This window comes from Zingiber officinale, chromosome 6A (assembly GCF_018446385.1).
Source record: "Zingiber officinale cultivar Zhangliang chromosome 6A, Zo_v1.1, whole genome shotgun sequence".
In the NCBI taxonomy this organism is placed as follows: domain Eukaryota; kingdom Viridiplantae; phylum Streptophyta; class Magnoliopsida; order Zingiberales; family Zingiberaceae; genus Zingiber; species Zingiber officinale.
Genome location: NC_055997.1, coordinates 110146885 through 110174816, shown reverse-complemented (window position 1 = coordinate 110174816; position 27932 = coordinate 110146885). Strand labels below are relative to the sequence as shown.

Here is a 27932-nt window from a genome sequence, read left to right as displayed (position 1 = left end):
TGTCTCTTCCTCTTCTTCTTCCTCTTTTATGAGCGACCCTTCATCTTTCTCCTTTATGGGCGGTATTATTGTCACTTGCCTTTATATAAAAAGCATCCAAGGAATCGAAGAAGAAGAAGAGGTGGTAAGTAATCGGCGAAGAAGCATATACCTATGTGAGATTTGGTTTATGAATCTTGAAAGCTTTATGATTTATTTGTGATTATTCTTTCAATGACAAGTGAAGATAAAGATCTACTAGGTTAGATCACTATAAATTTTCCAGATTTTATATTTCTATATTTCCTTGTTTAGAATCAGTACTCCCTACCGGTCTGACGAGACCTGCAATTCGTATCCGGCAAATTCGTGGCTCTCAGATTGTGTGCTTTGCTTTCTGGAATTTTCATTTTAAGCAAATATCTAATACTTTTGGCATGAGAATCTGTTATTTAAGTGTAGTATATCTCAAACACTTTATTCCCAACAGGGCAATAAACACTTTATTCTCAAACACTTAACATTTTTTATAAATAATAATAATTATTATTATATAGATGATTAGTAATTTCAATTAGTTTTCATACACATACTAATTGTCTTTTGCCCGTCAGGCATGCATATATATATATATATATATATATATATATATATATATACTTCAAGCAGTTGGGTAGGAAGCTTCCATGGCGATGCCACACAGCCCTTCCTTGGCGTCCACGTCCCTTTCCATCCTTATGTAGCCCTCCTCCCCCCACTCTTCTCCCCAAGAGTTCTTCACCACCCAGTACTTCGTCCCGTCGCTCGACTCGTCGTACCCCACCGCGGTGACGCCGTGGTCCAGATAAGTGCCGCACTCCCCGGTGAAGATGCCGCCGTTGTAGAACCGGAAGTCAAACCCACCGGCCTCTATCGCCACCGACACTGGCTGGTGGGCCACGGCCTTGCGGAGCGATGCCTCGTCGTCGGCGGGCACGTCCTCGTACCCTCCGATGGAGGCGGCGGAGGGGGAGGATTTCTCCTCGCTGCAGTCGCCCTCGACGCCCTGGTAAGGGTACTGGGCCTCGGTGGCGAGGCCGCCGTTGCCGATGATGAACTCGAACGCGTAGTCCATGAGGCCGCCGCTGCAGCCTTCGTCCCCGCCTTCGACGTCGCAGTCCACCAGCTCCTGCTCGGAGAGGGAGATCAACTCGCCGGCGGTGAGCTTGGTGATGCCCTCCACGGCCGCCACTGCGGAGAACGCCCAGCAAGATCCTGTTTTTCTCGTGCAAACGCATGCAAATTCAGTTCGAGCAATAATAATAATAATAATTCACTAAATTGTTCCTCCAAATTATGCATACCGCACGACCCTTGATCTTTGACGGGAGTGACTGCGCCTTCGGCCCTCCAGTCGACGCTCGCCGGCGTTGCCGACACGTTCTCGTACCTGAATCCTCCCTTCCTGACCGGCCTCGCCGCGATCACATTCCTGAAGCCGGTGTGGGACGCTTTGAACTCCTCGTTGGTCATGTCGGCGAACTGGTTGACGCCCAGCGTGTACTTGTGCTTCCCGGCGGCGGCGTTGAACGAGTCGATGAGCTCGACGTTGGACTTGAAGATGTTGAAGCGGCGCCGCTTCTCTGCTTCATCGCGGTAGACACGGCCGTGCTCCGCCATCCACCGATCATGCCTCTCCGCCATGGACATGGTCACCGGATCACTTAGCTTGCTCCCCCAACCGGTGCTCGATATCACGGCGAACAAGGCCGCCAGGACGAGGCATTGCTTCACGGTGAAGGGGGCAGCCGGAATTCTACCCATTCGCGACGCTTTTAATTAGCAGGTGATTAATCGGTTAATCGATCGACTAATTCGAGCTTAGTGAGAGAGATTAAGCGATGGCCTTCGACTATTTATAGCTCTGCTCTGTCATCTGTTCTCGCTGCTGCGTGCCGTGGGGCACGTTGCGTCGCGTAGCGAGATTAGTTTAATTGGAAGGCTCCGAAATCGTGAGCGAGATCATCAGATGAATACACGTCTCTTCTTGGCGAAGATCGGACGCAGAGTTTTGTTTTTTTTTAATCTAAGATATTCAGCTCTTAATTCGAAAATATTTTAAAAAATCGGTAATTAGTTAACAATTAATTCAGAGGAATTCGTGGAGCATCGGGTGCAAAAGACTTTAAATGGCTATAAATCTCTGCACTAATCTTAAAGCGCTCAAGTTCGGTGCACAAACCTTTTGATAACAATGCTTAATGCGCTAATCACTAGACCATCCCGAAAAATTATATTTTTCACTTTAGTATCGGCATTCTGTGGCCAATAGACACAACCTGCAACTTCTAAGTGCATCATCAGGCTTCAGCTTCCCTCTGTTGGTGTTCCGCGACCGCAGCTTGTTGCTGCATTGCTGTTCTTCTTCTCCAATGCGTCATCTTCTCGGTGCTCTTCGATTCGTAATGGCACAACATAGCTTTCTACAGAACGGATGAGATTTCTAACACTGAAGAAGTATTATGTATTCTTCAGAATGATAAACAGCAACAGCTAATTAAACTCTAGAATTCAAGTAATTAAGCCACAGTTACAAAACTGACGGTTAATTTCAACAAAAAAAAAAAAAATCACTACACCATAGAATTAATATAATTTTTCCTACTATAATTAAATTGCAACTGCTAATTAAACTGGAATTCAAGTAAACTACAAAACTGAATGGTTGATTACACTGCACAATTGCTACACCATAAAGTTAAGCAAACCTTGAGGCAACTATGCTCTATTGAGTTCCATATATATTCTTCTTTTTTGTTTTCTACTCTAATTCAAGAAAAAAATGTAAGCAGGGAGCAACCTCAACTTTGAGCAATTCAAATTAGAGAACAAACAACAAACTTTAATTCTCTCTCGTTTCGGAAGCACACCCTTAGCCTGAGTTAGAATCTCAGTCTATCTAAATAGGACTGTAGTTGTCCAGTTGCGGCCAATATAAGACCTGCAATTAAAGAAGATAAAATTATTTTGATTCAATAAGTAATCCAGTAACTCTGATACGTCTGAGAAGTTGTTCAAAGCATGATTGTCGTGGCAACAAACATAGATTTTTTTTTAAAAAAATCAACTCTAGATTTAGACATTTAGTGTTACCTAAAAATAAAGCAGAAGGTTTTGCTGGTCTTGATTTAAACTCTGGATGAAATTGCACTCCTATGTAGTAGGGATGGTCACGAAGCTCCAAGACCTGTTGAAAGATCACAAAAGAATAAGATGTCGAACTACAAGTTGCAAAAAATAAGTTAGAAAACTGATAGTGTGCAGGATACCTCCATTCGAGTCCCACTTTCATCGTTGCCAACAAACTCGAGCCCTGTACTTGACAACTTCCCCAGGTAGTTTGGGTTCACCTATTTCATAGCGTAAGAGATTAGCACTGACATATAAGTACTTAAACTGATAAGTTGTTGATAGTTGTATTATTCAAAAAATGCAAATGACATGCGCTGCCACGAGTCAGAAAATTTAACCAGTAAAAACAAACTCGAGCCTTTTAGCCATGATTTGACTGTTTCAGCTAAACAAGCAACAATGACAACATTATAATTAAAGATAGTCGTTAAAAGAGAGGAGATAAGGGAATGCTTCCATGATCAGAGAAGAAAACATCTGCACACCAATCATCAAGCAAAATGAAAACATGCATGGGTCTTGTTTCTGTATAAATCATACAGATAGAAAGAACAGAAAGTGCTACTAAATTAAGTATCTCATAAAGCATAAGTTCAACATTGACCTTATATCTGTGTCGATGTCGTTCATCCACATAAGCAGCACCTTTGTAGCTAACAATTGACAAGCAAACAAGCATTTTCAATGTTAAAAATGCTTTAATTCTTGGTTAGTTGATGGCTTCAATCCATAGATTCAAATTGATAGTATAGCACACATCATCGAATGCAAAATCATAATCTATCAAAATAAACACATGAAATAAGTTTCTTAATGTTAAAATTTTCTGTCATACAGTTTCGAAGTGATACAATCAGGTTCTTTGATGAAAGTTCTCCGGTTCCCCAGTCTCATTGTACTTCCCATGTGTGTTCTTGAACCCTGCATACGAAGCCAAATTGACAATCTTAGACTAATTAAAGTTCCAAAATTTATGTGGCGAAGAAACCATAGTCAAACATACCTCAGGCATGAAGATTACAACAGGGTCTGGTGTTTGAGGGTCAAACTCTTCACTGTTTGCTCTTTGTAAACCCAAAATCTAAAACCATAGTCAAGAATACCTCAGTTATGCTGAAGAACATCATTGTAATTAAAACAACATACAAAATTACATAAGGAAGAATACCGATCTAGAGATCTCAATCACAGAAATCTGCATTCCCAAGCAAATGCCAAGGTATGGAATTTTGTGTTCCCTGGCATATTTTGCTGCTAATACCATTCCTTGCACTCCACGATCACCAAAACCACCGGGAACGAGAATGCATGAAGAACCCTATAGTTTCATATCAACACCATCATTTAAGTATTCAGTAATTTCAAGTTAGTAAAAATATAACATAAATTAAGATGCTCCAAAACTGTTTGTGAAGAAATACACTAATGGAAAACTAAGCCATTACCTTCAACGTTCGCCATGCCAGCTCATGAGCTTCCGGTGTCTGAAGTGAAGGAAATTCTTCATAAAACTAAACTCATTTCAATAGAAACAAAAGCAACACTGGTTTTAAAAAATTCATACTACTGCTGCACTCTCATCTTCAAGGTCTGACGCTGCAATCCATTCAATAGATGGCCTCAATGAGCATGCAACACAGGCATGTAAAAGAGCCTGCCACCAGGAATCAACAAAGAAACAGATTCACAGTATTGTTTCGACAGGAGGGGAAAAAGAATTGGAAAATAATCATGGGTGCATTTACAAAGGCTTATTTTCCCTAAGGATAAAGAAATGCCACTGTTTGTTTGTTTGCCTAAATGATAAAATTGTGCAGAATTAGAAGAAAATATACAACTGTTTGTTAAGAGCACCAATCACACCTTTGTCACAGACAAATATGAATCAGTTAGGCCAGTATACTTCCCAACCATAGCAATCTTAACCTTAAAGAGAAATCAGCATATCAATATGTGCATAAAAGTGAAGCAGGAAGGGAATTATAATGCAGATCAAAAACACTCACTGAGTTAGTGAGGTTATCATATGTTTCTGCCATCTGTGTCCAACTCATTAAATCAGGAGGAGTTGCCTTACTGAAAACAAAGCCTCCCAAATCAGTTTAAGAGGTTGATAGGAGAAGAAAAATCAACTATAAATAAATATGCAAGAAAATTCAACCACTGCAATTAAAACTAAAATGTAAACTTACCTGAAAAGATTCAATTGTTTTACAATAGCTTCATGTGCACCTTGACTCTATGGGAAACATACTATCTATCAGTCTTACAAAAACAAATTGGAAATGCATGTTCAGCCAAGAAAATTTTCATTGATTGCAAGAGCACACATTATTGAGTTGAAGCAAAAAAAAAAAAGTATGATAACTGACCCGGAGTAGAAGTGGAACATGCCAAATGTTTGGAACATCATGGATATTCAAGATGTTAGAAACCTGTAGGATGACAGGAGAACATCAAAATCAAAAGCAAGAAACAAAAGTAACTGAAACCATAAGGAGTTCAATAAACATTCTGAGGATCCGAGTGCCAGTCTATCAGACCATTGCAAACTGCTATGTTAAATGGAATACTAACCATACTGCCTGGGATATCAATGGGAACCAACAAAAAATACAACTATATACGAATGATTATTTAAAACGTTAAATAGTCTAGAATATTTCAAGCAAAGAAAACTTACCGAGACATGACAAAATTGTGAAAGTTTGACTTTAGTATTTTCTTGTATAGGCTGTATCAACAAAGAAATAGTTCATGTAAGGTTAAAACTACATAAACAAGAAAATATGTAACGACATCTATCATCAACTATGGATATAAAGATCATGTTTATCAATTTTCATGTCTATGAAAAATGAAATGTTGCTAAATAAAAAAAAAAAGAAGAATGCTCATACTGCAACATGTATCATGAACTGGATATAAAGATCAGGAGATATGAAATATGAGTACACAGAATCCAACTGACAGAAAAATAAATTTCCATTCATATCATTTTGTTAGCAAAAAAGATAAGTATCTATATCATTTGTCCTAGTACACAACTATTGCTAAATAGGTAGAATTTTGGTAACAATCTAACTAGGAATATGGCACTATAAATTAAGTGGAAAATTGTTATTTGGGGCTATCAGAGATGGAAATAGTATTCTATTTAACAAGTATTGACAATGATGGAAATGACTATAGATGTATGCTGCAATATATAGCAAGAACTAGATATAAAGATCATGGAGATATGATTGAATGAAGCGTGAGTACACAGAATCCTGTAGAAAGAAAAATATAGTTTGCCCTTCATATTTTATTTGTACCAAAAAAATAAGCATCTATATCATTTGGCCTTAGCACATAACTATCATTAAAAGGGTAGGCATTCAGTAACAATCCAAACTAGTCATATGGCACTATAAATTAACTCGAAAATTGTTATTTGAGGCTGTACGGAAATACTATTCTATTTAACATGTATTGACAGCGATAAAAATTGCAGATCCAAAAACTCAGGTCTTCTATTATTACTTTGCCTTTTTCAGTGCTATTTGTCATAGCAAGAAGGCAGACAAGGCCTCAATTGGATGCTACACGCCAAGACACGAAAAAACCACAAGAAAACACAAAGGACTTATTAAGTGGGGATACTTATCTTCAGTTGATATAATCCATGAACTCAATAAAATATCTATGCACTTTTGTAATAAAGAGAGAACGACATAATAGAGATATTCAAGTTCTCAATTAGCCAAATGAAAGATACCTGAGAAGAACGACAAACTAATAGGTCAGGAGTCAAACCCAAAGCCCTTAGTTCTCGTACACTGTGTTGCGTTGGCTTTGTCTTCTGTAAAGTAAATAATTCAGTCTTATGAGCGTTATTGTCAGTATATAAGAGCAAATAACAAGCAATTATGTTAGAGAATTTTGAATCATGCATCCACAAAATTATTGTTGAACTAGTTTGGGGGAACTGTAATGTGAGAACCTTGAGCAAAAGTCTAAGTGAAAAAGGCAAGTAGGATATTTACTTGCTCACCGACTACACCAAGTACTGGAACAAGGCTCACATGAATGAGGCAGAAATTTTCTTTACCTGAAAGGAACAACTTTATTACATACATGATAACAACACAACATAAAAGAAACTGAACTCAGAGACAAAAAGAAAAAATAAAACATAATGAATTTGACAGGGCCATGAAAAAAAAAAGAAAGTATGCACAACATCCAAATGCCTTTGGAATTACCTACAGAAAAAGATAACTGGCGTAAAGCTTCAATAAATGGCATTGACTCAATATCACCTGAAACAAATATTTAGTTTCATTGGTTCAAGTATATTTTATTGTAAATGTTCAACAATGTTGAAAGTAGTCTTCACTGTTGCAAAAAATAACTTCACATATCCTACCAACAGTTCCACCCAATTCAATCACACAAACATCAGCTGCCCCTTCTTTGCCATCAACAGGTACAGATGCTACTAATTCAATCCAATTCTTTACGGCGTCAGTGATGTGAGGCACAACCTAAATTTGTGGTTAGAAATTCATACTTGTATTAATTAAGAAGTTGGAGATGAAAAAAATTCAAACAGAACCAAAACAAGGCACCAAGATATTTTACCTGCACAGTCTTTCCGAGATAGTCACCCTTCCTTTCTTTCTCAAGGACAGACTGAAAAAACATAGTGCATGATAATTTACCAAGACCTTTAGCAGAAAGCCACAGAAGATAAACTCCAAAAGGGGAGAAGGGCTTGCCTGATAAATCTTTCCGGTGGTAATATTATTATCTCTAGTAAGAGTAACATCCAAAAAGCGTTCATAGTTTCCAAGGTCCAAATCCACCTGCATGTAAAACACATTAGTAAATTAAATATTCGGCAAAAACAGTATAAAGAAGACACAATACAAAGAATTATTCAAGAAACAATAATTATTTTGAAAGTGTCAAAGAGAAAAGGTAAAAAAAAATCAAAGAATTTTTACATCAGAGAAAACAGTGGTTAATAAATCTTATAATTTATACACAGAAGAATATCACATTGTTGATAGAATAGGAGCATCTGCACCTATTCTTCTTTCTGCTGGAAAGATTACAGGGTTTTCTTGCATATTTTTGTACAACAAGAAACCATAAGCCTCAACTAAAATAATCAATATGTATAATTCTTAAACAGGTATCAGTACTGAGTTATTTTCCTTTTAAATTTGTAAGTTGACTAAATGATGATTGTTATGTATCCTCTTCAACCACTCTACAAGAGGATAACCAAAAAAATCAAACCTTAATTGCCAGGTAGTTACTAGACAGCACAGCTTATTTGATAATGAATATGACATGATTTCAGAACATATATGGAAAATGCTTCATACTATACTTGAATTAAGTGGAGGAAATGTACCTCGCCGCCATCATCAAGAACAAAAACCTCTCCGTGTTCAAAAGGAGACATTGTCCCTGCATCTGTATTCAAGTACGGATCTGCATGCAGTAGAAGCATGTACATAAACAGATGTGCAGTTTAAGGAACAGAATGAGCATAATTGAAAGTAGGAAATTTGTCGATTGTAATGCCATCTGTCAAGATCATGATCCAACAAGAGTTTGAAAATTATGGAGAACAAAAGCAAGTTCACTATCCTTGTTTTGAATGATCTTCATCATTCAGACCAAGAATTATCAAAATTCTTAAAAGCTATGTACACCATGAGAAAGCAGACAATAAGAACAAGTATAAACTAGGTGCATGGAGTATGCCATTCAGCTCATTTAGACCAAAGGAGCGGATTGTACCTCACTCCTTTATGGCATGGAGAATGCCATCTGTTTACCCTTGGCAACCTCTAAGAGACAACAACTGCAGAAGATAGCTAGATTCCTTTCATTGAACTGGGTGCTATGGAGCGATAGGAACAACATGCTTTTCCAGAATCATACAAAACTCCTCTTCAATTTTTCATCTAGTTTTCTCACTATGCTTGTATCTGGCATGAATAACTTCCAAAGGGCATCGATATATAACTAGATATTGCTATTATTCACTTATGTAACATGCTTCTCACATAACCTATTTACACTTAATGAATTTTCATAAAAAGCAGGCATTTCACCTTCCTTCCATACAATGTATCCCACAAGCCACAGTTTGATAGTCAAAGTTCACAGACGACTGAACGAAACTGTTATGAATAATAATATACATTAGGATGCTAATAAAGAAAAATCAAAACAAGCAGTTGGAAAGAGGAAATAAAGAAGAAAGGTAACCTAACGCTGAGATAACCTCATAATGTTTGGTAGATAGAGGTCTCTCAATTCTAAAATGGCTTAATATTCAAACGGAGTTTGGAATAGCAAATCTACTGTAATAACTGGGAATTGGCGAACAGAGATTCATGCCCGACCATCAAATACCTGGTTGTTGGAAATCTGACATGAAGACAACAGGGTTAAACATATCTGAGAATCTGTGAAATGTCTCCTTGCCAAACAATCTCTTGCTAGCTGCTCAATGATGTTTGGAAAAATCTTATAATAATTGAGTGGACCAAGTACTCTAATAAGTATATATGCAGATAAAAAGGTATCTTTTTTCTGCTTTTTAGCATGCAAATTCACACGTTATCAAGATGTTTAAACCAATCTCATAAGCGATTTGTAATATACACCTATAAGTATCCCTCATTCAATGTGATTGGGTATGCCATCTCCTACCCAATTTCCATCTCATTAAATTTTCTAAGTTTGTAGTGGGGGACTCCCCAAGCACATTCTTGACCGAGAAATTGGAACCCTTCTAATGCCCGAGCCACTACTTTGATAACCCCGAATTCAGCTCAAAAGAAGCTGATTTTTTACGCAACCAAAGGAACAACCGCAAGAGAAGATTCGGTTCCACTAACGAGAGGGAACAGAATGAACCTATTTTGATGGAAGTAACACGAAGCCCGCAGGATTTGAGGACGACCCCGACGCTGCTTGCGGTGACGCCCTTCCCCAGCCCGCTCACCACGCCGCCCGTCACCAGCACGTACTTCATCGGCCTCTCGGCGCCTCCTCCTTCGCCCTCCATTTCCAGAAAGTTCACCAGGATGGCACTGCCCCCTCCCTCCGGCGCGAGAGCGCCTCCAAAAATCCGGCCGCTGGACGTACGACGCGGTGTGTGAAGACGGCGGCTCGAGTTCCGTTTTCAAGACGACGTCCAGCGCCGGGATTAAAGAGCATGTATCTTCTTTGTCAATCGATCAGATCGATCTGGGCCGTTCGTTACTTTGCATTTATAATAAAATAAATAATAATAATAATAATTAAAAGGCATCTTTTTAATTTTTTTTATGAATATACTCTATTTGGGCGATTGGAAAGGAAATATAAAGGATTGATTGTGCATCAATTAAACTATACTTAAATCATTCAGTTGTTTATTAAGTTATTTTATTTATTATCAAGGAAAAAATAATATTTAATTTTTTAAAATAGAAATAGGGCGATTGGCGGAAATTTTATTTATTTATTTATTTACTTATTAAATGAAAATAAGAGAATCATAAGAGAGAGGACTTTTTAGATATTTGAATTGGAATCTCGTGGAAAGGCCCGTCAAAAGCCCGCCTAGGCGCCTAACAACCCTAAATCCTAATCCCGTTCAAAATCGCCGCGATCGCTTGTTTCCCTTGACGGTTCCGTCATTTGTCTCCTTCCACCAGAGGCCGGTCACAGGTTAGCGATCGCCGTTGGCCGCCGCAGATCGTCATCTTCCATTCCGTGCGTCGACCCAGGTGCGTTTGTCGTCTTCAGATCTGGTGAAGAATTACAGCGCCGCGCCGGAATGCTTTTACCTCTTATTTGCACTTTCTTTTTTTTTGCCCGTGGATTTCATTTTACTCAGTCGGCATTGTTGCTCGCTTCTTGTTCGCCGGTGTAAGAATTGCTTTTTTTTTCCTCTTCTAAACCAGGGTCGTGCTTTCCCATTCTGTTGGAGTTCGACCTGATTAGTGATGTTTGCATCGTAGCATTCTTGTATATTAGTAACAACATTGTTACTAGTTTTCTTTCATTTGTTTAAGATATGGGAGTTATACATCTTCTCGAATGAGTTCTAAATGATCCTATTGTATACTTCAGTTCATTGTATGCTTTGTGCACACATCTATTGTTAAGTGAAATCCCCCAAAGTATTTCTGAAGTGTAATGAGAACATCTTTCAGGACAATCGGAGATTGGGGTGTAATTTGCGGCAACGATTCCAAAAGTAATGCCAGTTTAACTAGTAGTAGCTTTATTCCTCGATTGTGTAGTTTATTGACTTGTTGGAGAGCAGATCTATAATTTGATTCTCAATTGTTTGTTTTTGGTGTACTTTTCTGTGTACTGAAGATTTTGACTTGCTCTGATGACATCAGAGTTTGCCTCGACCAAATGCGTCTTGTTCCTTACATTCGAGAATGTAAAATGCAAGACAATACAAAGGAATTTGTCAAATCTAAGCAATTCTTTTTTCCTTTGTGAATACCCTAGCATTCAGATATAAAAATTTAACTTACGTTTTGTACAGTCTTAAATTAAAATCACGTCACCAGTTTATTCAGTTAAATTGGACTTATTTGTGCACCTTTCTCCAACATTCGTTTGTTCTTTTCCCACAATTCCAGCTCTCTATTTCTTATTCTCAGTTCATTGCAGTTACTTTCTAGGCAGGGGTTCAGTGTTTTGTTATGGATCCAATTGTATCAGAGGTTCTAACTCGCACATTCTCCGTTAAACTATGGCCTCCCAGTGCAAGCACCAGAGCGACGCTTCTGGACAATATGACAAAGAATCTTTCCTCAGAAACAATCTGCTCCAGGAGGTATGGTTTGTTGAGCAAGGAAGAGGCCTATGAGAATGCCAAGCGCATTGAAGATGAATGTTTTATCGCTGCCAGTGAACATTTTCAGAATGAACCTGACGGCGATGGAAGCTCTGCAGTTCAGTTCTATGCAAAGCAAAGTAGCAAGCTAATGTTGGAAGTTCTTAAAAGAGGTCCTAAAGCCAAAGAAAATGGAGAAGTCACAGCAGTTGGTGGGCTTGCTAAAACTGCTGAAACTTTGCTTGATATTTCTGGCGGAAAGAGGACATTTATCGAGGCTGAGGAGGCTAGAGAGCTTCTTAGGCCGCTAACTGTGCAAGGAAACTCATACAGCAAAATTTGTTTTAGCAATAGAAGCTTCAGTGTTGAGGCAGCTCACGTTGCAGCTCCGATTCTGGTATCTCTTAAAAAGCAGCTGACCGAAGTAAATCTGTCAGATTTTGTTGCAGGAAGGCCAGAGGATGATGCTCTTGAAGTTATGAAAATATTCTCCTCTGCTTTGGAAGGTACTGTTCTCCGATATCTTAACCTGTCTGACAATGCCCTAGGTGAGAAGGGCGTCCGAGCATTTGGTGCACTTTTAAAATCACAGAAAGACTTGGAGGAGCTTTACTTGATGAATGATGGAATCTCCGAGGAAGCTGCAAAAGCTGTATGTGAGTTGATTCCTTCAACCGACAAGCTTACAACACTCCATTTCCACAACAATATGACAGGAGATGAGGGCGCCGTTGCTATTTCTGAGCTACTGAACCGTTCTCCTTTACTGGAGGATTTCAGATGCTCATCGACAAGGGTAGGCTCTAATGGTGGAATTGAGTTGGCCAAGGCTTTGGAGACCTGCACTCATTTAAGGAAGATTGATCTCCGTGATAATATTTTTGGTGTCGACGCTGGGCTAGCCCTAAGCAAAGCCATGGAAAAGCTTGTTCATGTTACTGAAATCTACCTTAGCTACCTCAATTTGGAGGACAAGGGAGCTATTGCCATCGCTAATGCATTGAAGAACTTCGCGCCTTCTCTACAAGTCTTGGACATTGGCGGGAATGATATCACTCTAAATGCTGCCCCAGCATTAGCAGATTGCATCACTGCCAAGAAATCGCTCAGGAAACTCTTCTTGTTTGAGAACGAACTGAAGGATCAGGGTGCACTTGTCATCGGCAAAGCATTGGGAGATGATCATCTTCAACTTGAGGAACTGGATTTGAGTAGTAACATGATAAGGAGGGTAGGGGCAAGATGCTTAGCACAGGTAGTTTCAAATAAACCTGACTTTAAACTGCTGAACATAAATGGGAATTTTATACCGGATGAAGGCATCGATGAGGTAAAGGAAATACTGAAGAAGGGCAAAACCTCTGAGGATGTACTTGGTTCATTGGACGAGAATGATCCAGAAGGCGAGGACGAAGAGGAAGAGGATGGTGATGCCGAAGAGGAGCATGGCCAATTAGAGTCTAAACTACATCTTCTCAAAGTAAAGGATTAGATGGATTATTAGTGTGCACGAGATGGGAAAATTAATCTTACCATTAATTTAAGCAATATTGCTATTGCATTGGGCTTGTTTCCAACTTTTGTCGAACAATGTAGTTTGGCTTGATCGGTAGCATCGTCTCTTTAGATGGTTAGTTCCCCTTGCCCTAAGATTGTGATGTTTACCAAGTATTTGGAGATGACCGAGTTGATGAATCTTGTGCTATTTGCTAGACTGTCGTGCCAATATTGTTGGCTGATTCAATACACAAAGATTGTCACATTAATTTGATTTAGTTCGGGTTAAATAAAAAAAACAATACTAAATGGTTAAAATCTAACAATTAGAATAAAATGTTTTATATTTATTTTTTATTAATTAAAATGACATGTATTAATAAAACACTTTATATTCATTTTTTTCTGATTGATGAAATTCTAACTATTCAAATTAATCGTAAATAAAATTTGAATATTGTAATTTTAAAATTAATTAAATTAAATTAATTTAAGAAAATAAATTAAAAATATAACTCAATTAGTCATGTTATTTTATTCAAATCTAATCAAACAAAATTAGATCAAATTAAAATTTCATCTATTTTGACCCAATCCAATTGAATTAATTGACTATAATGATTATTAGAGTCGATTTATAGTTACGAGGGAGGGAATAGTTTGTCGCGCTTGTTGTCTTACTTCGTGATGATGATATACAACGGAATGAACCACGAAACACACTTACAATGCTAACACGAAGGATTTACTTGGTATCCACCTTAAAAAGAGATGACTAATCCAAGGATCCACACACAACACACTCTCCACTATGAAAAACACTCCTTCTCGATAAAACTCGGAGGTGGATAAACCTCGTACAAGACTCACACAACAAGATACAACGCACACAAGAAGAAAATACAAAATGAAAATGAAAACCCTCTTCTTGCTTGACCTTGTTGATGGAGACGCCTCTGGACCCTTTGGAAAGTGTAACAACACTTCTCTTCCAATCTCTCGGTCCGGCGGTGAGTAGTAGTGAAGGATCGTGTGAGCGCTATGGAGAAGAAAGCTCGCCACGACTTTATACTCGACGCTTCTAGGGCTCCCAATCGATTGGATTTGCTCTCAATCGATTGCTACGTGAGATTTACGCCATCCCAGCCGTCCATTACTCGTTATCTGCGCAACGATCATATCCCAATCAATTGGGGAGACTTGAATCGATCGGCTGATCGATTCAGAGAGCCTCTGTGCTCCGCTAGAAACGGTCTGAATCGATCGATTCAGGCTTCGTCGCGTCCACGCAAGAAAACCAACCTCCAATCGATCGACCGATCGATTGGCGGTGCCCAATTGATCGATTGATCGATTGGAGAACGTTTTGTGCTCGCGACATCTCTTCCCAATCGATTGAGCCGTTGTTTGTCGCAGCACTGTGCCCAATCGATCAGCTGATCGATTGGGCTTGGTCCAATTTGATCACTTGATCAAATTGACCAACCTTAGCTTGCCTGAGTCAAATCTAAGGCTCCTAAACCCAACATCCGGTCAACCGTGACGTGTTGAGACTCCTCGTGCTTAGCATCTGGTCAACCTTGATCTGCTAAGACTTCTTCACCAAGTGTCTGGTCAATCGTTTGATTCACTTGGACTTTTCTCCTCGTGCCAAGTGTCTGATCAACCTTGATCCGCTTGGACTTGTCGTCTCGTGCCAAGTGTCCAGTCCTCCATGACCCACTTGGACTTCCGTTCACCAGATGTCCGGTCACCCTTAACCTATCTAGATTTTTTTGTGCCAAGTGTCCGGTCACTCCTTTGACCTACTTGGACTTCCTAACACCAGGTGTCCGGTCAACCTTGACCCACCTGGATTTCCACGTGTCTTGCTTCACTCACCAGGACTTTCCATCTGTCTGGCTTCACTTACCAGGACTTTCGCTTGACTTCACTCACCAAGATTTCCCAACTATCTAATTTCACTCACTAGGTCTTTCATCTGACTTCACTCATCAGGATTTCCAACTGTCTTGCTCCACTCACCGAGGGTTCCACTTACCTAACCTCCAGTTAGAATTTTTCCAGTCAAGTATTCGATCAACTTTGACCTACTTGATTCTACTTCACATCAACCTAGTCATCCATTGACCAGAGGAGAATTGCATTAACAATATCCCTAATTAAACGATTGTATCTATAATCTTCATATATTATCAAATATCAAAACCTAAAATGAGGACACAAATTTAAGTCAATTTAAATTTAGTCAACTTAACCCAGAGCACCAACAATTATCATCAGTTAAAGAAGTATGAATTCAGAAAAAAACAAAATTTTCTACGGATTAAAATAGAAGTCCATTAATATATTTTTTCTTTCTATATGTTCTCTTTCAACCTAATTTTATTGATCGGTTGCCAAGTATTTTACTGTATTTTACTTAAATAATTATATAATATTTTAATATACTTACGTACACGAAACATCTCCATGGCGTGATTTGACTCGCCATGCTAGTTTCATTAATATTTCAACTAATCCTAAAAAATGAGTGGGCTCCTTTCTATTCGTCCACCAAATACATCCGACGGTACAAATGACAATCAATGTCACCCAGCAACTTTGTTTAAAAATTCAATCACGGCGGATGCATTCCTCGGAGTTCGAATCCTTTCTCCCTAAATTTTTCTGTCCCCGTATTTCCTTATCAATCAGATAAATCAAATTACATCTCAAGAATATCTTACATATCACAAGAATATCATACACATCTTAAAAATACCATAATACCTTAAAATATAATCTAATCCGTCCGATCGACAAAGAATATAGGGACAAAAAAATTTGAAGATAGATAATCCGAACTGCATACGTCGCCTTGCTAAACTAGTAGCCTGATTAACGGGTTGCTCTATGTAGGTCTTTATCGCTGCACCATTTCTACATTTCTTTCTTCTTCCTTTGTTTTTTTTTAAAAAAAAAATCTCTGTAAGAAAAACAACATTAAGAGAAGAAATCTCGGTTGATGATCTAGGAAACACGACACATCTCAGCTAATCTCCATATTTATCATTTCTGTGAAGTTTTCCTTGTACTCAAAACAAAATTGTTAAGTAAATGGCTGATACAAAGTTATCACTACCACTAAAAACAACAACAACAACAAGACGACAAAAAAAAAAAAAAAGGGCATAGCCACCATGATTTTTTACGTCGAGCATTTTTTTTCTTTTTATCTTAAATTTTTTGGGATGCTGCAGTAGTTTGAGGGCTGAGCAGAAGATTCGAGAAAGGTGGGATGTCGTAATTTTGCTTCTTTGGGGGGTTTTGTTGCCATTGATTATACGAAAATAAATAAATAGTCTACAAGGAGAGAATCCCAATTAACTTTGAAAAAGCGTACCTGCATCAAGAACAGATTGATGGTTTAGTTTCTAGTGATGCAATCTGGCAACGATCACCTCGCGCCATGAAACAAAAGGAACACAATATGGTTAAAAATAGAAGAGAATTTAGAATAATTTCCATTTATATGATTATATTTGTTGAAAAATAAAATTGGCAACATAAAACACAGTATTGGTTTGGGAATTCTGTAGAAGAATAGTGAATAAGCACCCTGATCTTTTATTTAGAAAGTGAAGTGTAACCATATTAGTTAAAAGTATAACATATGGAACAAATCGAGTTAATTGATTGATACAAGTCTTGTAATAAGTTTTCAATCATCTTTCCGACGTATAACACGAGGAAGACTATTACCGTTCAGAATAGCAAGGTAGATTCGTTTCTCGGCAAGTCCAACATCTGAAAGCATTAGATTTCCCTGGAGAAAATGAAACGGCAATTAGACACCATTAAATTGATACATCAGGAGGAAGAACAAAACATCTTTGACGTATGTTCAGGGAAAGGGGCACTATAATATGTAAAGAACTATAGTGAACTTTCATATCAAGCCAAATCGTACATCTTTGAGTGTATCTGCCTTAGAAAGGGACCAAGCATACCTCAGTTGCCATTAACTTCCGCACATTGTTAGCGTAGAGTTTGGGATCCTCCTTTTCTTGCTCGGAAGGATAATAAACAGGCAAATGGATCACTTCAAGATGGTTTACAAATTGGCAAAGAAGCAAACAAACATGGCGTACCTGCAAATTCCATAAAATGAGAGATAAAGCAGGTGGGTAAATTAAGGGGCTCACAATTAACATGAACAAGGATGAATCTAACATCATATAAGTTTATTAAAGATGCTAATGGAGTAGTAACTTCAGAAGGAACAAAAAAATACTGACATCCACGAAACAGGAGAATTAAAACTAACATCCAAGAAATAAGAGATGGAGTTGGGTGGCCTGCTTTGGTGTAGTTAAAATGACAATGAAATAGGATGGCTTTTAAAACTCTTACATCCATGACATTTGGTACTGGTCAAATATTGTTAATTAAGATTGCGTAAGCATACTTACGCCATGTCACTCAGGTGCGTTGAATGAACAGTCATCAAATGAAAATCTGCTTCATAATAAATCTCTATGAGAACAGATGTTCTGAGGAAATAATATTGATGCGGAGTTGTAAACCAGTCTTCACATTGTATATTCATACAAATTAATACAATGCTCAAAATCCAGAAGAATGCCAAGGAACTCTAGAACACAAAAGCCATCAGCAAAACATGTGCATCTACGCAGCACCAAGAACAATAATGCTGACTAAGAACAAAAAACCAAGACAGATTTAGAAATAAGGCAATGAGTTCTACAACAAAGCTATGATAAATGAAGCAAGAAAGCTCAGTGCCCAAAGAGGAGCAGACAACTCCAAGGTTTCAATGGGAATATAAATCTAAAGCACTTTGATTAGAAGGGAACACAAGGGGAAGGATCCCTATTTGGAAAGTCAAAAATCAATGGCACTCATAATTAAAGCTGGGCCTTAGAGGCATCTTAAATTATACATAGATACGCCAAAAAAATAGCAAAGAGATTTTGGCAAAGAAGTTAAGGTACTGATCTAATAATGGAATTAAGTTTTTGTGTCATTTGATTCAAGTTTCAGTGAATTTAATTTTATAATTTGCAATTTCATGGGTTTTTGCAGTAAAACAAGCTCTATATAGTAGATGGAGAGTGAGTTGACACTGATTGAAACCCTAGTTGATAGTTGATACCAATTGGTACCAGCCCATTCAAGTGTCAACGTACTGAAGTGACAGTAGAGTTGACTTAAAACATTAGAAGTTAGGATGCTTGCAATTGGAATAACATACACGTGTCACTTACAGAGTAACTATATGTTGGGCGTCGATTTAGATAATTGCATGCAATTATTACTTTTGGTCCCAACAATTTGCATTCTGATATATTGTAAGTTCAATTCAAAGGGATAATTTCTTTTACAAGGTAAATACATCTGTGTTGCTTTGACAGTAACAATATTTAAATACAGTCAAGACCCATCTCAGTACCTGGCCAAGATATTACACCTTAGCCACTATATCATTACATTTGCTATAAATAGTTATAGAATAGTTGACTTAAACCATTAGAATTTAGGATCCTTGCAATTGGAATAACATACACATGTCACTTCAAGAGTAACAATTCTTTTGGCAACTTAGATGATTGCATCCAATTATTACTTTTGAGCCGAACTACATGCAGACTGGTATATTATAAGTTCAATTTAAAGTGATAATTTAATTTACAAGGTACAACTCTACATTGCTTGGACTTGGGTACAAGTATCTGATACAAGTGTGGATCTAGGTGTGTAACAAGGATATTAAAAAAAAACTTACACATGCTACATGCTCAGTATCAAATGTAAAAATCACTCATTATATATGGGGTTTTTTATAAAAAAATTATGTATTACATTGTTTCCATTTTATTTGTTTGCACATTATGCATTTGTTTCAATTTTACTGTTAAATTGCAAGTAAGGTGATGGGAGACTATTGTTGAACAATCGACTTGCAATCAACCAAGCCTTTGGATCATGGGCCCACCCTCCAAACACAGGCACACAAAGTACTACAAAAATTCTATCAAAATCATTAAAATCTCTTCCCAAGCATCTTGCAGATGTACTAAATAAGCTGAAAATGAAGGAAAAATATTAATCGACAAATGGGTCGGTGATTTCTCACCCCTGATATGGAATCCCATGCCGGACTAAATCTATGGTAAGGATACCGAAGAATAACTGGAACCACGGGTGCTTTGGCTAAGAAGGCACCAGATTTGAAAGGAAGAAGAAAATCACCATTTGTAGTAGTTCCCTCTGAAATTAAGAAAACAAATTACAACCACATTAGCTAAATTAGTTAAATTGAATAAAAGTGAAAGTTTGCATCATGCATGTTTGTGAGCAAGAATATTGAAAAAGTGATAAGCATACACATGTAATCATTTAGTAACAAATTCAGTATTAAAAAAACTTAATCTTGTAGTCTGGTTGCTGGAACCCATGCTAAAGTTGTGTGATGTACACATTATCGTCATTGCACTCTTCATAACTATTTATGCTCCTTGTTATGAATATGACAACTATTCAAAATTTTCTCTCCAAATGCATGAAAAATGCTCATTTAGATCAAGTTCAAGTTGGTATGGTCATTTGCCTAGTATTATACTCAGTACTTACTACTAACTGTCCAAAGGTAAGAAGATAAGCAAGCAGCTTACTATACAAAAACCATACTAACTCAGTAAAAAGTTCAATTTGTGTCCATAGCTGACAGCATGCCAGTATATTATTCAATTTCCTTTTCTTCCGGAATCAGGCTCAATCGACCTTGATAAATACAATAATACAATTTTAATCCTTGATCCATCAACATTTAATAACCAATTCACTATTGAAAAATTTAATAATGAATTAATACTACCAGATTGAGTTTAATATGAAGAAACTGTGTCAAAAATATCCCTGGATGATGAAGTTTTATGGTGGCAAAGGATCATTGTGTGTGCTGCTGACCATGCAATAAGTGGAGGTGTTCATACAAATTATTGTTCAGAATGGATTATCTAGGGTTGCGATCGGATCAGGTCAATGTGGGTTTCTGACCAAACTCAATCAGAATTGATTCAGTCTATGGAAAATGTGAAACAAAGGGTTCAATTCAGGTTTCAGGTTTCTTTGGGCATATATAATATATTCATCATACAACACATGAATAATTACAAAATTATATATTTATATCGAATTAGTTTTGAGTTTTCTAGAAAAACTAGGAACCCTGATAATTGATATCATAGCTTTTAAAATCCAAAACATGGACACACATACACACACAGAAAATTAGGTCGATTTGAGGCCCCTGAGTTTTTTGTCCCTATGTAGTAGCATCCCACTAAAATGACGACAATCAACCACATAGAAAGCACCTTATGATATTAAAGCTGCTGCCAATTGTCAAATCAGTATATCAGGAAAATTTAAGCTAGAGATTTTTAGTGCAAATTGGTGGCTTTAATTGCCCTTCCTTGAACATTTAAATATTTAAATTATCAAGTATTCCAAGAATATTATCCATGGAATGACTATTTTGCAGAAAGTGGCATATGTAATGGTGAAGCAAAGTCCAAAAGGTTTGAAGATGACTTATGACTCCCAGTCTCATGTCAAACAGGGATGGTTTTTAAGCTCATTATCATACTTGGTGTCTAATGCTATGAGAAGATGATGGCTTCTAGTCAATAATTAGTCAAACCCTACTTACAATGTTGACCCTAGCAATCAATTGAGATTAATGTAATTAATGTATTTTTTTTTATCAAAAGTATTCAATATCAGAATTGCCATCTAATTATCTGGTTGGTCTTGAATTAACTACATCACTCACTACATTATAAAGAAATCCTTGCAAGAGTTCACCATGTTCTAAGTAATGTTTGAGCAGCTTATAAGCCCAGAGTTTTATTGTTTGGAAGGGTAAGAATCCTGCATCTATCCACTGTTTCCTTAATAATGACATGATTCCATAATAATCTGATAATATTTTGAATTGGAAAGCAATTCACACCAAGCCTTATTTTTTGGAAGGGCAAGAACCCTGCATCTATCCACTGTTTCCTTAATAATGACATGATTCCATAATAATCTGATAACATTTTGAATTGGAAAGCAATTCACACCAAGCCATTGTCAACCAAAAAAACCATAAGTCAACGATAAGATTGAACAGTCTTGCATGTTGACCTGGAAAGAGCAACATCATTGGGCAAAGATAGTCTTTGTGGGATTTCTGGATTCTTTCTGTGACAATACCTAAGAAATAAAACAGGAAGCAATTAAAGAAGCATGCTAAACAATGGAGGAAAACTGAACCAAAAGGTTTATAGCTATGGGATGCTAAAGATGCTAGAAATATAAATGCACACCAAATAGACAAAGATTAACAAAAAAAAAAAAGGACAGCCCGGTGCACGAAGCTCCTGCCATGCGGGGTCCCCGAGAAGGATCCATTGTACGCAGCCTTATCCTGCTTTTTGCAAGAGACTGTTTCCAGGATTCGAACCCGTGACCTTTTTGGTCACATGGCAACAACTTTACCATTTAACAACAAAATATATTTATTACAGACATAGACGTTTGCTTTTAATCATTTAACTTTTCTAATACTCGATTACTACACGTCCTTCACTATAGAAAGTCATTATGGTTTTGATGCACTATACCTTTTTGTCTTCATTATAGCTATAGATCATCCACTTTGTAACAATAACAATCAAAAATTTTCTTTCACGAATACCCCAGTATTGTCCAATACATATATGCTACTATAATTCATGTAGATTTGCAGTGAAAACATACCTGAAACCCCTTTCAAATCAGATGACTTGGACTCCCGTTGAACATAGACACAACCAAGACACTTGCTGCAAAGAAAAGGAACTAGTGTCATCATTCCATCTAGCTCATTTATACAAGCAATGAGAGGCATAAAGCATAGTACATAATAAGATTTAAAATTTCGACCCGTGCCGAGGTTTCGGTCTTAGACTGGAACGATACGATTTCGGTACCGTATCGTGCAGTGCCGATATAGTTTTGGTATTTTTTTAAATATAAAATATATTCATTAAAAAATAAAATATTTAACATAAATATTCAAAAAATGAATAAAATAAACAATATAAAAAATAATCTTAAAAAAAGGAAAAGATATGAAAATAGATAAATAAATAAATAAAAATCTTATTATAATTTTTAAATTAAAATAAATGAAATATAAAATTAATTAAATGATTTTATTAGGGTTTAATAAAATCTCTTTAGATTATCTCCATCACAGTTAGGAGTTGATTGAAATAATTAACCTAAGTTTAATTAAAAATATCCGAAATCCGACACCACTCTCGAGCTCGCGCGACTTCGGTGTTGTCGTGGGTCGCGGGGATGGCATGACTCCTCCAGCGCGATTGCGGTGGTCGTGCGACCCCTCTACAACAACCGCAGGGTCGCACGACGCCTCCACGGCGGCAGCGGAAGGGTTATGCGACCTCTCCGCCGCTGTTGCGGGGTTGAGCGACCCCTCTGCTGCGGCCACAAGGTCGCGCAACACATCGCAGTTGTCATGGGTCTGATGCCAAGGTCGTGCCGATCACCGGGTGAAACGAGATGTTTCGCCCGTTTCGACTGTCTCAGCATGGCACTTTAAACCATGATACATAATCTTGTCTATTGTTATTCATTAATCAAGAACATCTTACATGGCATTTAAAGATATTGTGCAAAATCCATCTTGGTATGTAACAAGAAAAAGGAAATTCACTATTGTTTCTATCAGGTATGTGCAAAATCCATGATGGGATGTAATAAGAGAAGATGTACTTCCATTTCTACCATATATTTTAGCATGTAAAATCTGGTCAGATGAAGCTCAAGTTTCACAAATACTTATGAGCAAAGACATAGAGAAGAGTAGAAAATGAAAGAGCAGGAAGCAATGGAGTAATAATATAAATTTCTCTTCATCAAGATTGAAAAATAGATTTTCAAGAGAAAAAAGCTTGATAACTTCACATGCTAAAATAGACATAATAGCTGAATCAAGAGTCATAGTAACTTCACAATTGTCAAATAACAAAGGGTTTAGTACACTACAAGCCTAATGAGAAAATAATAGAAGAAAAGTACCTGATGAGACCAACCAAGGGAAGACTAGCTACTGATCTCTTCAGCAAAAAGTGACAAAGTTCAACTATGTTAGCCGAAAAATTCAAAGCATAATATCCTCATAATTTAGCTACATTTGTTAAAAGAAAAAAGTAACGCACCTTTGCAACAAAACTTGGAAAGGCTGATGACATATGATAGAGAATATCCACATAAGAAATGTGATTTGAAACAATGGCACCTGGTCTTTCAAATTCATTGACCTGATTTAGAAGATTGTGGAGTTTAGGACAATAACATAAAAAATGTAATACTCCATAAGGGTACCTACATCTGGAAGAGAAAGATCTCCTAAGCATGAAGACTTGTATTTGTTTAAACGGCCAGCACAGTGACTTTTTACAATACAAATTAACACAAAACTTTACAATTCAACATAATTCATGAAGTTAATAGAAGTACAGAACTGACGAGAGAATTTTATTTTTCTTGGGACCCTGCATAATCTTAGTCCTGCCTGAAGTAAAATTACAACTCCCTTATAGTTAGAAGAATTAAGGTCGTACTGACCCAATCTGTATTAAGGTAGAAATGCAAAGGCGAATAGTGAATATAATTCACAGACCAATCTGAAATAGCAACACAAGTGATATTCTTAAGAAAATTAGGAAATGAAATGATTTAGGACAAGTTGTCTAAAACTATAATCATTGACATAAATAATAGGGCAGCTAGGGAAATAAGATCCATAATTTCAATTATGTACAGTAGGTTGATTAGATTTCAATTATGCATCTCACTTTTTGCAATTTCATCCATTCATATTTTGTGAATTAGCTAAGTTTACATTGTGCTAATTTGTTTAAAATTTGCATTGCTCAAACTAGTTTAGAGATATAATTCAACCACACTCCTTAAAAGGGATACAGGAGGTTAACTATAGGTACTAAAACCAGATAGGCCATCTGATCCAATTAGCAAACATTAAATCTGGTTTTGATCTGGTCCAGTTGTTTAAGAGATAGGATCTGCATTCTATCTGGATAAAAACTGGTTGAACCCACCAATTTTTGTCAACCCGGTAGAACTGGCCAGTTTTCTAAAAGTCAAACCAGTTTATTTACTCCCAAAAATTTTCAAAATATCCACTAATCTACCTTCATATTAGAAGGGCAAAGGTATCTTTTTAAAATTTTGACATAACAACAAATAACAGCAGTAAAAAATAGGAAAAGGACTTAATTATTCATCTGTCTGTCCTATTTGTCTACTTTAATATTAGATGGGTAAAGATGCCATTTAATCAATAGCATTTTTAGGTTCTAGCAAATTAGATATGTTAATCAGATAATGCAAGATTATTTTTATAGCAAAAATCTAATATTGTCGCAATAGTTATGCAACTGGCAAGTTAATCGAGGTAACTGAACTATTAGCTCCTCAATCAATTTTGGGACTGATAATCGATACCTAATTCAACCATTTGAGCTACTGGATGGCCCAATGAACCAATACCCAAAGTTTTTTTTTTGGGTGATTTTAATAACTATGGAATATTAGTGGACCCCACCTAGTGGGATAAGGCTTGGTGATTGTTGTTAATAACTATGGAATATGGACTAATTTGATATCAACTATGAATAAAAAATTGCACCTTCATTCATTTGCATTATGCTAATTATCTAAGTCTCACAGTGCTAGCCTTTTCTTATAACTACTAATAGGGGAAGAATCATAATACCAAATCATAATTGTTAGTTAGATTGTCATGGCCATTGACTTTGCACATATGGTTGAATCTACTTCAGCATCACCTCATTTTTGGCGTCACAAATAATTAGCATTAATTTTTGCATTTATCTACTTGACCATCTCTTTTTGACATCACTCTTCATATAGCTTCTGATTCAGGAAAGCAAAAAACTTCGCAAACCAAAAGGTATTCATGCAACTTCATGAATTTTTAGTAAATATGGATAGAAGTTGTCATTACAAACATAGTTTTAGAAATTTGGTACTTAACAAAAATAATAATGTTCCTTAGGACGAATACTACGAATACTATATATTATACGGAATGAACTGAACAAGATAGGACAGTCCAAACGGACACAAAAAAAAAGAAAGAAGAATCAACAAGCTAAAACTTGGAGAGAGATTTCTACTTCAATCTGGTAGTACCTCGTTACCAAGGCCCCGACGACTCTCTTTGATCCAGTAAAAACCAAACGCGAAGAGCATTGCCCTAGAGGCAAATCTCCCGCATCGCACAATCACCTCCCTCCTCCACCCAGTCATGTGAGCGTAATCCTCCTGGCCATTCTCCCGACTCGGAGGGGAGAATAACGTGCATATCCGGCAGATAAGATAGTAAAACACAAGTATCAGCACCCCTGCAACCACGCGAATAGGCACCAGCGTCACCGCCGCTATCCCTAACAAAATCTTCTCCGTCAGAGGGAGCTTCTCCCTTCCCATCGTGCCGTAGGCGTCCCTTCGCACGTAGGGGGCATACTTCCTATCCAACTCCTCGGAAGAAATCGGTACCGCGGCGGAGGCCAAGGCAGCGGTGGGGGAGGAGTCGGGTTTGAGGAGCGGCTGATCGTACTTGGGAGTGGCCGAGTCGCCCTCGCCTCCAGGTGGAAAGAGGGAGGAATTAGATTCGGATCCATCAGCTCCGGCGAGATCGGTGAGGCCGGGCGACGCCATGGGAGGAATATTTAACGACGGTACGGTGAACGGGAACCGGAAGAGGGAAGCCGAAGTGGGCCGTTGGTTTACTTGGTAAAGAAGAATGGAGAGAATTTTTTTAAGTTAGGCAGACTAATCCGGAGGAGACCGGTCTGTTCATGAATAATAACTTATCAGTCACGTATTTTTAAGTGCCTATTAAAAAAATATATCCGTTATTTATCTTGAACCCATCCTTAAATGTTAAATGCATGAAAAATTAAAAAATATAATTAATTAATTAATTAATTATAAAATCATCAATCGGTCCTATAAAATTTTTTATTTATTATCAAAATAAATTAAAAAATGCCGGTGAAGGTCTAGAAGTCCGGTATCATTTTCTCGTGCGTCTTAAAAAAATTTCTATAAATTTATTAATATTATAGCTGGGATGAAACTAAATGCACCAGAAATTAGAAAAATACGATGCAGGCGCACACTGATGGCGCACAACGTATCACGTCTCTACTCTCTAATAAAAATATCCTAAAATTTTAAAATTCTTACAAATCCATTTAAAAACTAAAAAAAAATCAACTATCACTCAACATTTAATAATATTTTAAATATAACCCCCAAAGTTTACTTAAAAAATGGCACCCTCTCATTATTATTTTTATAAAAAACAATAGGAGATGTTTTTACATAAATACAATCTTGAGAGGCAATTTAAAAACTATAAAATCCTGAAGGACGTTTTAAAATTACTCTAAAAAATTTCACTTATTACTAATTTATACCAAACTCATTATTTTAATCCAACTACCACATGAGATCTTAGAATTTAATTATTGTAGACGGGCCGTAGATCTAAACGTATTGCCTTATTTTAATTTTATTCGACCATTCGCATGACATATACAATTTAAAATTGTTTTATGTATTATTTATTCAAGATATATTTATAACTATAAATTATATTCATTATTCTATAAAAATAAATAGAAACTCAGTAAATGATGAATTAATCATGATTAATCTCAATTCAGATAAAGGAGAAAGGTTACTGTTAGATTGTCGGTAAATTAAATTATAATAAATGTTTAATGAATAAATTCATTAAATTATTATACTAATGTTAGTTTATTGTTTGGAAGAAACGAATTATATGGTTCGATTGTAACGTCTGAGTATAGTGTTAAATATGTAAGAGTTCGTATTGCAAATTCTAACTGTAACGTATCAGTAAGGACTGCTATATCTTTATGAGAAATTGGGTGTAGCCTTAAATATGCAAGAGTTCTTATATGATAGGTTGGATAAGAATAAAAATTATAAAAAAATTAATAGTCTAAGATTTAGAACATAGAACATAGGAACTCTTGCTATTAAGATAATGAAAGTAATATATATGATAATTAGGAGAAGATTTAGTATTTTGTGTGTACAAAAGGTAAAATTAGTAGACAAGAAGATAAAGATGATAGAAAACTCGGATTTTAAGTTATTATACACAAGAAATAGTAAAATAATAAATAGAGTGAGATTTTTTATAGATAGTTCATTAAATGATGAAATTGTAAAAATAGTTAGAAAGGACTTAGAAGTATAGCTCTCAAGATAGCAGTGGTGAAAGAAACTA

The 27932-nt window shown here is 36.8% G+C and overlaps 4 protein-coding genes across 9 annotated transcripts; 1 reads left to right on the top strand and 3 right to left on the bottom strand.

The window, feature by feature from the left end:
• Positions 1-640: 640 nt before the first annotated feature.
• LOC121994303 (senescence-specific cysteine protease SAG39-like) lies at positions 641-1821 on the bottom strand. Its single transcript, XM_042548387.1, has 2 exons — positions 1323-1821; positions 641-1233 (listed from the first exon to the last, which is right to left on the bottom strand). The coding sequence occupies exons 1-2, from the start codon at positions 1780-1782 to the stop codon at positions 641-643; spliced, it is 1053 nt and encodes a 350-aa protein (XP_042404321.1). The 5' UTR covers positions 1783-1821.
• An 804-nt stretch (positions 1822-2625) lies between these two features.
• LOC121997411 (CTP synthase-like) lies at positions 2626-10369 on the bottom strand. Its single transcript, XM_042551807.1, has 22 exons — positions 10078-10369; positions 8558-8637; positions 7914-8000; positions 7777-7827; positions 7562-7679; positions 7398-7454; positions 7179-7243; positions 6911-6994; positions 5834-5884; positions 5523-5585; positions 5343-5389; positions 5157-5226; positions 5014-5076; positions 4715-4804; positions 4596-4634; positions 4319-4468; positions 4154-4231; positions 3986-4071; positions 3755-3803; positions 3288-3368; positions 3112-3205; positions 2626-2959 (listed from the first exon to the last, which is right to left on the bottom strand). The coding sequence occupies exons 1-22, from the start codon at positions 10226-10228 to the stop codon at positions 2901-2903; spliced, it is 1713 nt and encodes a 570-aa protein (XP_042407741.1). The 5' UTR covers positions 10229-10369; the 3' UTR covers positions 2626-2900.
• Positions 10370-10765: 396 nt separating this feature from the next.
• On the top strand, positions 10766-13638 carry LOC121997410 (RAN GTPase-activating protein 1-like). 3 transcript variants are annotated; one of them, XM_042551804.1, is made up of 2 exons: positions 10766-10934; positions 11839-13638. In XM_042551804.1, exon 2 carries the CDS (start codon positions 11871-11873, stop codon positions 13494-13496), a length of 1626 nt encoding a protein of 541 aa, XP_042407738.1. In that variant the 5' UTR covers positions 10766-10934; positions 11839-11870; the 3' UTR covers positions 13497-13638. The 3 variants fall into 3 exon arrangements, with proteins under 3 accessions (XP_042407738.1, XP_042407740.1, XP_042407739.1); XM_042551806.1 differs by having other exon boundaries at positions 10767-10934; positions 11933-13638; XM_042551805.1 differs by having other exon boundaries at positions 10794-10934; positions 11850-13638.
• A 2580-nt stretch (positions 13639-16218) lies between these two features.
• LOC121997409 (lysophospholipid acyltransferase LPEAT1-like) lies at positions 16219-26442 on the bottom strand. 4 transcript variants are annotated; one of them, XM_042551800.1, is made up of 9 exons: positions 25799-26442; positions 23779-23880; positions 23639-23676; positions 22313-22377; positions 21698-21766; positions 19641-19774; positions 17494-17634; positions 17246-17309; positions 16219-16469 (listed from the first exon to the last, which is right to left on the bottom strand). In XM_042551800.1, the coding sequence occupies exons 1-9, from the start codon at positions 26324-26326 to the stop codon at positions 16234-16236; spliced, it is 1377 nt and encodes a 458-aa protein (XP_042407734.1). In that variant the 5' UTR covers positions 26327-26442; the 3' UTR covers positions 16219-16233. The 4 variants fall into 4 exon arrangements, with proteins under 4 accessions (XP_042407734.1, XP_042407737.1, XP_042407736.1 ...); XM_042551803.1 differs by lacking the exon at positions 16219-16469 and adding an exon at positions 16533-16930 and having other exon boundaries at positions 25799-26439; XM_042551802.1 differs by lacking the exon at positions 16219-16469 and adding an exon at positions 16533-16886 and having other exon boundaries at positions 25799-26439.
• Between the last annotated feature and the right edge of the window lie 1490 nt (positions 26443-27932).

What these genes read in the sequence shown, in the direction of transcription:
- LOC121997409 (XM_042551800.1), bottom strand. Translation starts at nt 26,326, where the DNA reads ATGGCGTCGCCCGGCCTCACCGATCTCGCCGGAGCTGATGGATCCGAA. An exon ending in TTCCAAGTTTTGTTGCAAAG is followed by an intron (nt 23,677 to 23,778) that starts GTGCGTTACTTT and finishes TTTTTGCTGAAG; the next exon opens with AGATCAGTAGCTAGTCTTCC. An exon ending in CTACCTTGCTATTCTGAACG is followed by an intron (nt 16,470 to 17,245) that starts GTAATAGTCTTC and finishes TTTTTCTTACAG; the next exon opens with AGATTTTTTTTTTAAAAAAA.
- LOC121994303 (XM_042548387.1), bottom strand. Translation starts at nt 1,782, where the DNA reads ATGGGTAGAATTCCGGCTGCCCCCTTCACCGTGAAGCAATGCCTCGTC. An exon ending in CAAAGATCAAGGGTCGTGCG is followed by an intron (nt 1,234 to 1,322) that starts GTATGCATAATT and finishes CGAGAAAAACAG; the next exon opens with GATCTTGCTGGGCGTTCTCC.
- LOC121997411 (XM_042551807.1), bottom strand. Translation starts at nt 10,228, where the DNA reads ATGGAGGGCGAAGGAGGAGGCGCCGAGAGGCCGATGAAGTACGTGCTG. An exon ending in CCACCGGAAAGATTTATCAG is followed by an intron (nt 7,828 to 7,913) that starts GCAAGCCCTTCT and finishes ATGTTTTTTCAG; the next exon opens with TCTGTCCTTGAGAAAGAAAG. An exon ending in TAGTTTGTCGTTCTTCTCAG is followed by an intron (nt 5,885 to 6,910) that starts GTATCTTTCATT and finishes TTGTTGATACAG; the next exon opens with CCTATACAAGAAAATACTAA.
- LOC121997410 (XM_042551804.1), top strand. Translation starts at nt 11,871, where the DNA reads ATGGATCCAATTGTATCAGAGGTTCTAACTCGCACATTCTCCGTTAAA.